This window comes from Scomber scombrus, chromosome 8 (assembly GCF_963691925.1).
Source record: "Scomber scombrus chromosome 8, fScoSco1.1, whole genome shotgun sequence".
In the NCBI taxonomy this organism is placed as follows: domain Eukaryota; kingdom Metazoa; phylum Chordata; class Actinopteri; order Scombriformes; family Scombridae; genus Scomber; species Scomber scombrus.
Window position 1 is genome coordinate 767280 of NC_084977.1, and position 16542 is coordinate 783821.

Consider the following 16542-nt stretch of genomic DNA (forward strand, 5'->3'; position numbering starts at 1 on the left):
TTGTTGCACACTAGCCGTATAATTACAGTACACAACACATATAACATTTAGTATGCCTTGCATTTCATGGCAAGAACACTTAATCATGCTATTATTATTAATAGTAATAATATCATACTGTGTAATTATTCTATTCTGTTCTATTCTATTATTTAATAATTCATTAATTAACAATTTCTTTTCTCCAATAGATCATCTAGAATAGAATAGAATAGAATAGAATAGAATAGAACTTTATTGTCCACCATGGTGGAAAATTGTCTTTGGCTCACCAATAACAGACATACAGGAGACATTACATGAAAACCATTGAATCCATAAACTCCATAAAATCATTCTTCAAATATATAAAATACATAAATACAAAAAATATGAAAGGTATACAAATATAAGTACATACCAGTTCCCATGTGCCTATTGTGCATTGCTTGTTTGGAAGTGCTTAAAATATTTATTGCACTACATGTCCCAGTAGTCTTTGCGGTTGACGAGGAAGGGGGATCGTCTCGACCTTGGCGTTTGACGTGCAGCAGCATGGCGAACAAGGAGCCCAATGTAAGTGTTTAAAATGCTAAATGATTTTTAATAAACGAGGTGTGAGGATGCTGGATGTAGGTGCTGGGTGACGTATTTACATTGCGGTCATCAGTTATCTGTTAATGAGTTAAAGTGTACTCTGTTAACCAGCTCAGTGTATGCCAGGTTCTGCCAGTCAGACTGTCACATTCTGACTGTTCTGCTGGTGACTTGCTAAACTACATGTCCCAGTAGTCTTTGCGGTTGTCTCCGCTAGTACTTTGTAATGTCGTTATAGCAAGGTCATGTACGACCTGACGTGACTATTACAAACTGATGTTCTATCCTATGGGTTTAAACAGACAGATTAGAGCTGTTCGGTAGGCTCGTGCATCTCAAGTCTCTTAAATTGCATCCACATTTCCCTCTCTTGCATCTTTTCCTTACGTCTTGGTCTCTCCCACTGTGAATGTATGGAGAGACGCGAGGACACCAAGTGATGACAGAGGAAACGAGGAAATATGTTTTTAGATACATTGTTTCTGCTGAAGCAACGTCTGTTTCTGTTGAAGCAGCTGATCACAGCTGGATCAGCTGTCAGCCAGCTTCAACAGCTGTAGCAACTATTGATGGAGTTATTTCTGCACATATGTGAACTGTGATAGTAGTAATAAAGATGCACAGTTATCACTGACAGAGCAGCTGTGTTTTCTCTCTGCAGCTGTTACCTGTTTGACAAACATATTCACATGAATAAAAACCTGCATTCTGTATTTCTACTGCATACTGTGTCCTGCTCAGAGGCACATGAAGCATTTCTACTAGCAGAAGGTGTTTGTTATTTTGTTCACAATCTAGTTGATTGTGACAATAGTTACCAAATCAGTTATCAATTAATTGACTAATAATTTCAGCACTACTCTAAAGTCACTCATTGAGGGTATGACTATGATCTTATTTTCATTTTCACTTTCTCATCTCCACACATGCATAAACCGTAGCGCTTTGTCCAGCACTTGAGAGATCTGGCAGGTCGGCTATCTTCGTCTGGTGGCAGAGGGGCAGGATTAGGACTGAAGCTGCTGCTTGGAGCTGGTGCTTTGGCATATGGCATTAAAGAATCCACCTACACAGGTAAAGACACACTCATACAGTAATCACACACAGCTTTAATATTCCATAACTGATAACGTCAGGGAGTAAAAAGCAGACAGTCAGCGCATGGACAGAGAAGACAGTGCAGCACTGTGCAGCAGCAGCAGCAGCAGTGAGTTATTCAGACCATCAGGGGGAAAGTGAGAAATAGACACAAATCTATTACAGTGCTGCTTGAAAGTTTGCAAAGCATTTACAATTTTCTCTTTTTCTGCATAATTATGAGCTAATACATGATCAGATTTCCATGCAAGTCCCAAAACCAGATAAAGAGACATCAGATAAACAAATGAGACAAAACCTTACACTTGTTCCTTTATTTATTGAGAATGAAATGAAAGAATGAAAATGGTCCAGTGTTACATATTTGTGTGGCCTAAGTATGTGAAGCTCTCGGATTATCAATTAATTTGAAGGGAAAATGAGAGTTGAGTGTTTAATCAATGGGATAACAATCAGGTTTGAGTCTGGGAGGCCCTGCCTTATTTTCACTGTCAAAGTCTGAGCTTCACAACACAGGTTTGTGAAAGAGGACCTTAGAAGAAGAGTTGCTGATACTTAAGAGTCTAGAAAGGGTTCCAATTCTATTTTTAAAGAATTAGGACTCCACCAGTTGTCTGTTAGGCAAACTACATTCCAGCAGGAGAATCTTATCTCATATGTGAGACATGGCAGTGTCATGGTTGTTGGGCTGCTTTTGGGGCGTTTTTGCATAATACAGTTCTAGCACTTCTCGGCTTTACTCGACTCGACTCTACTCTGTTTTGGTGCTTTTCCATTACACAGTTCTAGCACTACTCGACTCGACTCGACTTGGTTTTGGTACCAGGCGTGTCGTTTTGCATTACTTCATAGAACCTCCTCAACATGAGCGGGGTCGTCATAACACAGCTACACGAAACTCCCGTGACGTCGTTTTATACGCGACACAAAAACATAAACAATGGAGGACATGGAGGCAGTGGTGCACTTGCTGCTCAGCCTGTGGCTTTTTGTCACACACAAAAGCAAGAAAAGAGAGCCGAATCACTGTAACACTGTTGCCGGGATTCAAAAATGCTGGGTTTGATTCTTGTGTCGGACGTCGTGCTCACGACTCTTCCAGTGACGACACTCTCTGACCAATCAGTGGCCGGCAGTCTGTTGATGTCACATTTTAGTATGGCTCAGCTCACTTGGAACCTCGCCAGAGCAGATACCAAAAAAAGCACTGTTGTTGCCTCTGGACCAGTAGACGGGCGATTCAGCTCCCAATGAGAATTTGACTTTCAATGCTCAGTGTTTCCCACAGAATTTTGAGAGTATGGTGGGTGGACCTCAATCCGACCCTTTAGGAGGGTCCGTGGGCATGCTCCCCCGGAGGAAAGTAAAATGCATCATTCTGGTGCGCTCTGAAACAAAATGAAGAGCTTATATCTATTTAGAAAATGTTGTCCTTTAAGCACTTATTGGACTATTTAAACCAAACATATCTTTTTCTACATTGTGTTTCTTCAAATTACTAAACTAACTGTCTTTGCTTATCAATTAAAGACTTGACTTCCAGATGACTTTAAGTGGATCAGGATCAGAGTTGATTTAATGTACAGATGGAAATAAAGAAGATCTCTCATTAAGACTTTGCTTTTTTAAACTGAACCAACCAAACCAGGATAATGTCGCTGCAGTGTGCTGTTAAACAGCACAACAGGGTTGAGTTGGAGGTGTGTGGGGAAGTTTATTTGTGCTGTTGAACGTAACCGCTGTAAAACAACCAGAAAATAACGTTTTATTGATCTGATTCACCAGCTTTCTTAATGTCAGCTCTTCCTCACTTCATTCACTCTCTAGCTCGCTCGACCACAGCGTCAGTCGATCCGGTATTTCAGTTTAACTGGTGACCATGTTAAGTGGTGACTGTCTTACATTACAAGATACATTACAAGGGGTGAATGAGTCTATTGAACACAATTTAACTTTAGCGTAACTTAGATAGTGAACACAGATGAGTATGTATTTAAAAAGGATTAAACTAATAAAGGCTTTTAAGAGAACACCTACGTGAAGGTCACCATTTAACACGGTCACCAATGAAACTGTGACTACACCTGTAGCAGCTTACTGGCGGAGCAACTCTGTCCCCTGTTCAGTGTCCGTACCTTTAGCACAGAACAGAGAGGCGGAATACAGTAGCAACCGGAGAGCAGCGACGAGAAATGACAGTTACTAGAAACATTTGGTTGAAGTTATTGCTGCAAAAGGTTTTTGAATGCAAGGGTTCACAAACTTTTATGACACGAAACACAAAATATGTAAGATTGGATAATTTTCCTCAATGAATAAATTAATGCATTTATTGTTTTTGTCTAATTTGTTTAATTGGGTTCCCTTTATCTAGTTTTTAGGACTTAAATCTCAAAATCTAATTACATTTTAGAAATAGAACACATTTTAAAGGGTTCACGAACATTCATGCAGCACTGAATATTGTGTGCTGCTCAAGGTAGTCTTAGTCAGTGGCTATTCTGACAGCAGCACACTGTCTCAGCCTCTTGTCTTGCGCCTGGCACACGCAGGCAACTGTGAGAGTGAGTTACTAAGTTACAGGGAAGCTCTTTGGTTATGTAGCTCTGAAATTTCTTGATGCATTCTTGGTTTTCATAGCACCCTTAATTCTACTAATCTAGACTAGTGCAGGTACATGTTTCTTGACTTAATCCAAGAGGTTAGGTGATGTGGAAGTGTAGGAAATGTATATACATATATGTATATATGGTTGTGTGTTTGTGTGTGTGTGTGTGTGTATATATATATATATATATATATATATATACTACAGGGGTAGTCACAGAGCCGTATTGTCATTGCTGACCGTGTTAAATGGTGACTTTCACGTAGGTGTTCTCTTAAAAGCCTTTATTAGTTTAATCCTTTACTATTTAAGTATATATGTATATATATATATATATATATATATATATATATATATATATATATATTTATTTATACAACATAGCACAAAAAGTAAGGACATTTGTGTTTGGTAGATTATTTCTTTGTTGTAACAATGCTTCTTGGCAATAAATCTTCTACCGTTGGAAAGCTTGTTTATTTCCCTTTTCTAGGTGCCACATTTGTAAGGAACATACACTTGTGGGATGAACAGCAGAGCTGAGTATCTGGGTTGCGCCCATGAAATATTTGCCAACTCTTCTCTGCTAATTCCGAACAGCTTATTCTGCTATTGACTCTTGTTTGGTGTTGTTTGCTGGATTGGATGACTGAAGTCTGAAGAAACAAGACATATTGGCAATTTAACAATTTAACAATCGCAAACTTTCAACAAAAAGATTTGACAAACTTTTCATGGGTACAACCCAGATACTCAGCTCTGCTGTTAATCCCACACATGCATGTTCCTTACAAATGTGGCACCATTTAAAAAGGAAATAAACAGGTTTTCCAACGGTATAAGATTTATTGCCAAGAAGCATTGTTACAACAAAGAAATACTCTACCAAACACAAATGTCCTTACTTTTTGTGCTATGTTTATACGTAACATAACTTGTGCAAAATCGAATTGTTGATTTTTTTAAATTCTGAAAATTGTAACTTTAAATCGAAATGAGAGAAAGCAGAATCAAAGCGAGGGTGAGTGGACATGATATTACCCACAATCCTGGTCTGCTAGTGTGGCCGTGGTTGTGGTTATCACATGCACATTTTGCTGCAGTTGCTCAGTTGATAGAGAGGTCAAGCCTTTAATCATAAAGTTTGTGGTGTGAGCTACAACTCATTTAGAACCGGTTTCTATTAATAACTGGGTTTTGGGGGCATCCTTACATATAAGAGTATACAAAACTGAAGTTCCCCAAGGGGTTATTCCTAGGCCTCTTCAGCTCAACCTTTACATGCTTCCAGTTTTACAGAAAAGTGCTGTAAGCACTGAATCTTTCTCATAGGTTATATTTTACCAGTGATAGTTAATCTCATATTCTGTGTGTGTGTGTTTGTGTGTGTGTGTGTGTGCGCGTGCGTGCGTGTGTGTGCGTGTGTGTGTGCGTGTGTGTGTGTGTGTGCGTGTGTGTCTGGCGAGCAGTGGAGGGTGGTCACAGGGCCATCATCTTCAACAGGATCGGAGGGATGCAGATGGACACTGTCCTGGCTGAGGGGCTGCATTTCAGGTAGGATCAGCTGACTGATGAACAGACTGGTTTCAGTATTTAAACTGAAGTCTTTATTTAGCCTCTGTGTTATAGGGTGCCATGGTTCCAGTACCCTATTATCTATGATATCCGAGCCAGACCCAGGAAGATCTCCTCTTTGACTGGCAGCAAAGGTAACACACACACACACACACACACACACACACACACACACACACACACACACACACACACACACACACACACACACACACACACACACACACACACACACACACACACACACACACACATTAGAAAACATTTTTGAGAATATAGCCCCATTATGCACAGTATTTAACTTATAGGGTGCTTTGTGCATGCTTTGTAAAAGTAACAAGCTCTTACTCAGAAAGAGTGGGAGGATATGGAGTCCCAATCAGGGGCTGGTCAGTTTGTTGTATTTTAGTCAGAAAATTCTAACAGACGGAACTTGATTTTCTGTAAAATATTTAATCTCTCAGTCCAAGTGTCTAATGTGTGTGTGCAGATCTGCAGATGGTCAACATAGCGGTGCGAGTATTGTCCAGACCCATGGCATCCAACCTGCCAACTATGTACCAACATCTGGGGAAGGACTACGATGAAAGAGTCCTACCCTCCATTGTCAATGAGGTCCTTAAGTCAGTGGTGGCAAAGTTCAACGCCTCACAGCTCATCACACAGAGAGCACAGGTATTGTTGTCACCACAGCATAACAGCAGATAAAGACCTGTGATATGTATTGGTATGTATAGTTTCTCATGACCAAGTGATGTAATAATCAATGTTTAAGCTTTACTGGAAACTATTAATAATATTGCAAAGCATATAATGACACTGTGGCACTGTCAGAAAGATGTCCAAACACCTCAAAGATTAATGCAAGCCAATATACTAAAACTACAAACCACAGCCTCAAGGTTTGCCACAGAGTTCAGTCCATACCTGTGTTGAATATCGTTGGTATGTATTGTTGTCTAGGTGTCCCTGCTGGTCCGCAGGGAGCTGTTTGAGAGAGCCAAAGACTTCAACATCATTCTTGACGATGTGGCCATTACTGAGCTGAGCTTCAGCAGCCAGTACACTGCTGCTGTAGAGGGCAAGCAAGTTGGTAAGGCTCAGAATACCACATAAAGGCTCACACTGACTGACTACATGTTTAGTGTGTTGTTCAACACACTCCATTAACCTCACACTATTTTGTGTTGAGCTTCAATTTAAACAATTAAAAAATGTTTGAATTGTTTATACAGCTAAGAAGGAAACCATATGTTGCTTCGGTCTGATTGAGCCAACAGACAATCACATGACTGGCTCTTCACCATTTCTCTTAGCTAAGACCTTTGTCTCAATGATTAAAAGCACTATGAAATAATGAAATAAAATGCTCTCTATAATCTAAATCTGAAATCTACAATTTCAATTGTTAACAGCTGATATGATTGTCAGTTGGTGCAACCCCAAGATGATCATTGTGTGCACAAAGACTACATATATCCAGTGATTCTCATGAGGTGCACTGTGAACATTTGCTGTCTTTAAATGGATTATATGAAATACACAAAGGACACCACCCTGTTTGAAGGCACTTAAAACTGAGAAAATGTCAAGAAAAGTTCTCATTTACATTCTCAAGTTTGAAAAGTGCTGAGTAAGCATACAGTAGTCTGTCCACTACAGTAGTTTCACTGGCTGTAACTATGTTCACTGAAAGATGTACTCAATAAACAATTATTGTTGATTATTGTTTTGTTTGTAGAATTGTTTCTTGCCTTAGAAATGGTATGTATTATGTTCACTTCAGAGGTTTTTGACAAAGTCTTAAAATTAATTAAATCTGTACTAAGAACTCATTAATTGTGTGTGTGTGTGTGTGTGTGTGTGTGTTTTTAGCCCAGCAAGAGGCCCAGAGAGCCCAGTTCTACGTGGAGAAAGCCAAACAAGATCAGAGACAGAAGATCATCCAGGCTGAGGGAGAGGCTGAAGCTGCCAAAATGGTAAACTAAGTGACTGACTGTACAAATAACCAGGTTCTCACTTGCCAGGTTTCCATCCAAATGTAGCTCAAATTGTAAGCAGATTTTTCAGGAAATGCCAAGATGATTTGAATTGATATATGCTACTATCCGCTATAGTTATGCCTGTATCAACATAAATGACTGGTAGCACACATTTTCTAGTCAGAAAAACCAATGTAGTAAATGTAATGGAAATGTAACATTTCAGTTTGTTTCATCATATTCATTTGAGGTGTCTTTTACAGTCTCCTCATTGCTTCACACAGATATGTTTTCATCTTTTTGTTGTCTCTTCATTAGACATATACCGTAAAAATCGGTGTATAAGTCGCACCTGTGTATAAGACGCAGTCTATTTTGGGGGTCTCATGCTGGGAAAAATGCTTTTCCAACAAACACTGGTTCATTTGAATGCACCAGTAGTTATTCATTTATAAACACATACGTTTATACAAATGACTCCAAAACCCTTTCAATCTGCTTTTATTTAAAACACACTTATTACACCTGAAACAGTGTGTCGGGTTTATGGTTAATGGTCCGGTAATGATTTCCTTAACTGAACTGGACCAGTATGTTAACTCAGACTGGGTTTGGGTTAGGCTATGAGTTTCAATTAAACCTTTTTAAAAAACATGACAACTTAACATAATTGATACAGTGTGTAGCTGTTTGTTCACTTGAGTCCCAAAAACTCTTCATCATCTTCATTAGCTGCAGACACAGCTGTTTACAGGATGTTCTAGTTCATAAGTGTGGATGCTCATATCGTTATTATAGTTATAGTTATGGTTATAGTTATGTCTCTTAGTGTGGACGGCCCTTTACAGGCCTATAGTCATATCCAGATCCAACCTCTCTCTGCATTTCACTGCTGTATAGACCAGTGTATAAGATGCACCCACTTTTTTATTTATTTTGATACTCAAATTGTTATTGAGATTTTGTACATTTAAACAATGATATACATATTTGAATTATGTATTCCATCACAGTTCCAGAGTTGAACTGAAAAATGGGACAGATATGTTGAACAAAAAACAAACAAATAACAGACATGGTTACAGGCATCCATTATCAAAATACATAGTACTTAAATCTGAATCAGTTCTTCCAAGATACATAACTTTATATTCCTTAGTTATTACATATCCCAGAGTTAAAATGAGTTAAATTTATGACACTTCCAGAAGATGTGTGTATGATTTGCTTCTCTTTCTCCACATAGCTGCCAACATGTATGTTGAGAACCAGTTTGTTAACACTTCAGTTTAGGTGTAATGAAGTCAGGGTCAGGTTTTTCCACCCAAACTCCATCCATGTTCTTGAGTTTGTAGTTGTGTGTTGTGTTGGCAGTTAAAAAAGTAAACTGCCATTTTCTGCATTGCATCACATTCATGTTCATGTTGTATGAATGGCAATATGCTGACTAAACAAAAACTGTATTTGTCAGCTGGGGCAAGCAGTGACTAAAAACCCAGGCTACCTGAAGCTGAGAAGAATCAGAGCAGCACAGAACATCGCTAAGACGGTTAGTACTGCTGTTTGTCTATTACTGTCTATTACTGTCTATTACTGTCTATTACTGTCTATTACTGTCTGCTACTGTCTATTACTGTCTATTACTGTCTATTACTGTCTATTACTGTCTGCCACTGTCTGCTACTGTCTATTACTGTCTATTACTGTCTATTACTGTCTGCCACTGTCTGCTACTGTCTATTACTGTCTATTACTGTCTATTACTGTCTGCTACTGTCTGCTACTGTCTATTACTGTCTGTTACTGTCTATTACTGTCTATTACTGTCTATTACTGTCTGCTACTGTCTATTACTGTCTATTACTGTCTGCCACTGTCTGCTACTGTCTATTACTGTCTATTACTGTCTATTACTGTCTGCCACTGTCTGCTACTGTCTATTACTGTCTATTACTGTCTATTACTGTCTGCTACTGTCTGCTACTGTCTATTACTGTCTGTTACTGTCTATTACTGTCTATTACTGTCTATTACTGTCTGCTACTGTCTATTACTGTCTATTACTGTCTGCTACTGTCTATTACTGTCTATTACTGTCTATTACTGTCTATTACTGTCTGCCACTGTCTATTACTGTCTATTACTGTCTATTACTGTCTATTACTGTCTGCTACTGTCTATTACTGTCTATTACTGTCTATTACTGTCTATTACTGTCTATTACTGTCTGCTAATGTCTGCTACTGTCTGCTACTGTATATTACTGTCTATTACTGTCTATTACTGTCTGCTACTGTCTGCTACTGTCTGCTACTGTCTATTACTGTCTATTACTGTCTATTACTGTCTGCCACTGTCTATTACTGTCTATTACTGTCTATTACTGTCTGCCACTGTCTATTACTGTCTATTACTGTCTATTACTGTCTATTACTGTCTGCTAATGTCTGCTACTGTCTGCTACTGTATATTACTGTCTATTACTGTCTATTACTGTCTATTACTGTCAATTACTGTCTATTACTGTCTGCTACTGTCTGCTACTGTCTATTACTGTCTATTACTGTCTGCTACTGTCTATTACTGTCTATTACTGTCTATTACTGTCTATTACTGTCTGCTACTGTCTATTACTGTCTATTACTGTCTGCTACTGTCTATTACTGTCTATTACTGTCTATTACTGTCTATTACTGTCTGCTACTGTCTGCTACTGTCTATTACTGTCTATTACTGTCTATTACTGTCTGCTACTGTCTATTACTGTCTATTACTGTCTGCTACTGTCTATTACTGTCTATTACTGTCTATTACTGTCTATTACTGTCTGCTACTGTCTATTACTGTCTATTACTGTCTGCTACTGTCTATTACTGTCTATTACTGTCTGCTACTGTCTATTACTGTCTATTACTGTCTGCCACTGTCTGCTACTGTCTATTACTGTCTGCTACTGTCTATTACTGTCTGCTACTGTCTGCTACTGTCTATTACTGTCTATTACTGTCTGCTACTGTCTATTACTGTCTGCTACTGTCTATTACTGTCTGCTACTGTCTATTACTGTCTATTACTGTCTATTACTGTCTGCTACTGTCTATTACTGTCTGCTACTGTCTATTACTGTCTATTACTGTCTATTACTGTCTATTACTGTCTATTACTGTCTATTACTGTCTATTACTGTCTGCTACTGTCTATTACTGTCTGCTACTGTCTATTACTGTCTATTACTGTCTATTACTGTCTATTACTGTCTATTACTGTCTATTACTGTCTATTACTGTCTATTACTGTCTGCTACTGTCTGCTACTGTCTATTAGTGTCTATTACTGTCTATTACTGTCTATTACTGTCTGCCACTGTCTGCTACTGTCTATTACTGTCTGCTACTGTCTATTACTGTCTATTACTGTCTATTACTGTCTGCCACTGTCTGCTACTGTCTGCTACTGTCTATTACTGTCTGCTACTGTCTATTACTGTCTATTACTGTCTATTACTGTCTGCTACTGTCTATTACTGTCTGCTACTGTCTATTACTGTCTGCTACTGTCTGCTACTGTCTATTACTGTCTGCTACTGTCTATTACTGTCTGCTACTGTCTATTACTGTCTATTACTGTCTATTACTGTCTATTACTGTCTGCTACTGTCTATTACTGTCTATTACTGTCTATTACTGTCTATTACTGTCTGCTACTGTCTATTACTGTCTATTACTGTCTATTACTGTCTATTACTGTCTATTACTGTCTATTACTGTCTATTACTGTCTGCTACTGTCTATTACTGTCTATTACTGTCTATTACTGTCTATTACTGTCTATTACTGTCTATTACTGTTTTCTGCTGTCTGCTATTGTCAACTACTTTCTAATATTGGATGCTACTGTCTGCCACCGTCTATTACAGGCTACTACTGTCTACTGCAGTCCTGTTACTGTTTGCCACTGTCTTTTACTTTCTGTGACTGTTGCACTGATTTCAACCTGATTTTATGGGGTGATAATAATAGTGATAAAGATGATAATGGTATGCCAGGGATGATGACGACGGTGGTGATGATAGTGTATGAAGAAGGGGTAGTACCATACAAGTGTATATTGCTTCCTACTCCTTTTTGGACATATAATATTTATTTATATTGTTTATGAGAATTAGTTTATTGAAAGTTTGCAGTATATGTTTACTATTCATTTAAAAAAAAAAAAGTTTTACTTATTTGTTACATGTTCAAAATTAACATAAATATAACATGGTCGTGATGATAGTGATGATGATGATGATGATGAAGATGATAATAGTAATGGCTGTTGTGTCTGCTTCCAGGTGGCATCATCTCAGAACAAGGTGTACCTTAATGCTGAAAGTTTGGTCCTGAACCTACAAGACCATATAGTTTTTGACAAGTAGGTTTACACACACAAACACACACACACACAGATTTTGTTTCTCTCATGTCATCCTAGTCAGGCCGTCACACACAAAAACGTGCTCCTCCCCACAAATGTAACTACGCGTCGAGGCAACGCAGACCGCAAGGGCTGTGATTGGTTTGCTTGGTAGCAAAAAATATACAGAGTAATAATTAATAAATAGAATGATGTTGTGTGACAATCATGTGCATTACAACAAAACACTGCAGAAACTCAAAATCTTCTAGTCAAATTAAATCTCATTGGCGCGCAGGTGGTGGAGTGGTTAGAGCACATACCATATACACAGCGGACCCCGGTTCAAATCCCGATCGGAGGTCCTTTGCTGCATGTCACACCCCTCCCTCTCTCTCTCTCTCCCTCTCTCCCTCTCTCTCTCTCTCTGAACATACACATAATGTTTCTGTTTACAACAAAATTCCAAGAGTTACCTTTAGTTAGGTAGTTCATTTATTGTAGGGCTGGATATCGCCACTGATCTCCCATATTTGATTTGATTTTGATCCACTGTCCAGTATCAATTCATTTCAGTTTGATTCAATTCTTGACTCTTGAGAAATATTAATGTTGTAGAAAGTTCTTCTCAGTTTAGATTATTTCTACATTCAACAAGTGTTTCCTTTAACATTACAGGCTGGATTGTCAACACATTTCCTTGTTATATAACTATGAACCAAGGATTTTTTTAGTAAATGCAAAAAGACTCAAACATGACAGTGAAGCAAGAATAATAAAAGACCTGCATCACTAGCAAGACTTCATCATTATGCATATCCCATACAGCAACGCATGGACTGTCAGTACTTGCGGTTCCAACTTAATCAAGTGCATCCACTTCAATTATCTACATTACTCTTTAAACTTAAAATAAGCTTTTTATGCACATTATAATAACTCAATTTAAACACTGCATACACATAACATGGACACATGGTTACTGAGTATAAGTGCAAATGCAAAGATCAATCTCTATCTCAAGAATCAATTATGGATCATTCAAAGAAGAACAACAATATTTGGAAAAACAATCTAGCCCTTGTTTTCTGACTGAAACATCACAATAATCACAAAAAACAATATATAAAATAAGTTAACACAATGGCATAAAAACATTAGATCCTAACAATAAAAACTTCTCAGTTACAGTAACATGGACAGAACTGATGAAACCTACCCTGTGCAGCAGTGTGATAGTGCTGGTTAATGAAGTTTGCTGTTCTTTTTCAGTTTGTCACTGGGCAAAAAGAAGTGATGAAGACACAAAGAGAGGCAATGGATCTGCATCTGTTATCAACGTATATGAACAGTCTGTCAGTTTTACATAGAGAATCAAGAATGGAGATTTTTGTTTTTATTTTTGCCACTCTCAGACATTTGGAAGTTGCCTGCATTACCTTTGATGTTTGTCAATGAATTGATGCGAGGGAACAAAACAGTGCTCTAATTTTCACAATGAGCAGAGGCCTGTACTACGAAGCTGGATTTTCTCTTATGGAGGTAACTTCAGGGTTAACTCTGGGTTTTCCATCCTACGACGCTGGTTCACTTCTTACCGGGGTAAATCACCATGGTAACTTATGCTGAACGGCTAACCTGCTGCGGAGCAGGTTATGTTCTGGATAAGAGATCAACAAGATTAACATGAATAAATACATAACCTTACCACCACTCCAGTTTCAGAACTTGTGTCAGGAAACCTGACAAAAGTCTCAATAAGAACATCTTGAGAGTAATCGCTGCAAAAGTGCAGAAAAACAGAATTTTATTCATATTTTTTAATTGACCAAAATATATATTTAAAGCCTTGAGGCACATGAGGGATATTATTCTGTATGTTATACAGTTGGTTTGACTTCCTGAGATCAAAGGGTCAGGGAGCATAATAACTTTATTTATTTATTGTAATTGTAAAAAATTGACGAAAAGATATATTTGTAAAATAACCCTTGTGGCACATGGGTGATATTAGTCTGTATGTTATACAGTTGGTTTGACATCATTCACTCAAATGGTTGAAGCGCATAATAGGTTTGTATTTTGAATGTCAAATGAATGTTGAATATTAAACTAACTTAATGTCACTACGAAAGGTTTTGGCCTGATGACGTGTTTGAATTCTTCATATTTGTGAAGAATAATTGTCTGCTCCTCCATGGTAAAGTAGGCTGCTCTGCAGGGTTTCTCCATGTTTGTGATTGGTCAGACGCTGCAAACACCTTTAACCCTTTTATGTGAGCGCGCACTGATCAAGAGGAAAACCCTGGGTTGAATTACCGAGTTGATGACCAGCTTCATAGTACCGTTTATCAGGATTGTGAATGTCTGGGTAAATCAACCCAGGTAACGGAGAGATATCCAGGGTATGTTAATCCAGCTTCGTAATATACAGGCCTCTGAACAGCAGTAAGAGATTTGTTTTTTGACAAATAGAAATACAAAATCAAACAAACCAAGAGGAAGCACACTTATCCAATGATTCTTTTTTTTTTTGATTTAAGTGTCTTGCAAGAGCCTTTTTTAAAAATAAGAATTGATGCAACAGTAATTCAGGAGGAGAATGTTTGTCAGTGTTTCATATCTCCACCAACGTGGAGGTGTTGTAACAGATGTTTGGTTGTGTGGATTCAGCCACCTGCATTGGCAGACCAAGTTAATACAACCTAATTTATGATTCAATAAACTTTTACTTTAAGTGAACTTTGTCATGTCATCCATATATGTCAGTATGATTTAATTTAATTTACCACACAATCTCATCCAGCTGGTTTTCTAGATATCCCATACACGTTGTCTCTCCAGGGTAACACAAGCTGTCAGTTCCTTTCCTCAATGTCCTCACCATGTGGATCCTACAGCACACTCCAGTTTAGTAGACTCAAAACAGTCCCTCGAAGCCTCCTCTGCCTCAAGAGTCAACTTCCTGAAGGTGGGTGTGGTTGTGGGTTGCTTTTGCATTCGTGGCTTGTACTTTGGCTGGAGAAAAATTATCAGAATCAGAATTCATTTTTACAGTCAACCCATTTATAATAAATAGAATAAGATATAAAAAGACAACAACCAGAGATACAGCAGCTGTCATCCACCATGAAGCATATTAACAGCATCATAATCCTCACAACAACATCAGCACCGACCAGTGACACACAGTGAAAAGCCAGATGCAAAGAACCAAGATCAGTTATGCATTTAGAGCATTTAACAGCCTTATGGTCGAAGGAATCAAATCATTTGCATAATGATTTGTTTTGCGTGCCGGTACATAATAATGCCGGCCTGAGGGCATGGTTACAAATTCATTATGAAGCAAGTGATCAGGTTGGCACACTATTCTATTAGCCTGCTGGATCACTTGCATCTTCCAAAGAGAACAAAGGTCATTGAGCTTGACACCAGTGATCTTGGAGCAGACCCTGACAATGTCATATAGACACAGATTAGGTTGTGGTCTGATTTCCCCAGCGGGGGCAGGGGGGCGGCACTATATGCATCTCTCACATTTGCATACATAAGATCTAATGTCCTGTTTTTCCTTGTGGGACAGTCCATATATTGGTGAAAGTCAGAGAGGGTGGAATCCAGTATGACATGATCTAGAACATGCGTGGGTGGCACTCCTGGGCCTCTGTATCTTATCATAGGGCCATTGGGCCAGGTATTCTCTAGCTGCAGCAGAGCTCTGTGGGCCGGTGCATGTCTCTGCCCCTGGGCTGGGAGAGGTACCATGGCAAAGCGCAGCAAAAAATAAATAAACAAATAAAAAATAAAAAATAAAAAACGGGCAGCCATCGGCCCACCTCCCAATGGCCAATCCACCCCTGGGTCCACATGTCGCTGTGTCCAAGATACTTAACCCCAAATTGCTCCCGTTGCTGCGCCAACAGTGTATGAATGTGTGTGAATGGGTGAATGAGACATGTACTGTAAAAGCTTTGAGTGGTCATTAGTTCACACTGAAGACATAAAACACCTCATAGATATAGAGTTGATCTTTACAAATGAACACTGTAGTTTGTAACAAACATTACTTAGACAGGAGGAACATTTGTTCGGTACTATTACCAGATTATATGTAACAGTATCCTTTATTTCTCTTTAATAATCTACCCACAAAGAACTCTTCTTTAATATACTGTGTTCAATCCCCTTTTTAGTAACCTACATGCTTCATATTACCTGTCAATGTATTATTTCTTCTCATGTACAGATATTATTTTCCCTTCTGCAGTGCACTGCCTATATACAGTGCCTATAAAAAGTATTCAT

General features: G+C 38.4%; 1 protein-coding gene across 1 annotated transcript; it reads left to right on the forward strand.

Annotated features, from left to right (window-relative positions):
* Positions 1–501: 501 nt before the first annotated feature.
* Positions 502–14959, forward strand: phb2b (prohibitin 2b). The gene is made up of 10 exons (XM_062424010.1): positions 502–555; positions 1518–1650; positions 5752–5836; positions 5912–5991; positions 6348–6532; positions 6821–6950; positions 7733–7836; positions 9311–9388; positions 12173–12252; positions 13507–14959. Exons 1-10 carry the CDS (start codon positions 535–537, stop codon positions 13529–13531), a joined length of 921 nt encoding a protein of 306 aa, XP_062279994.1. The 5' UTR covers positions 502–534; the 3' UTR covers positions 13532–14959.
* Positions 14960–16542: the final 1583 nt, after the last annotated feature.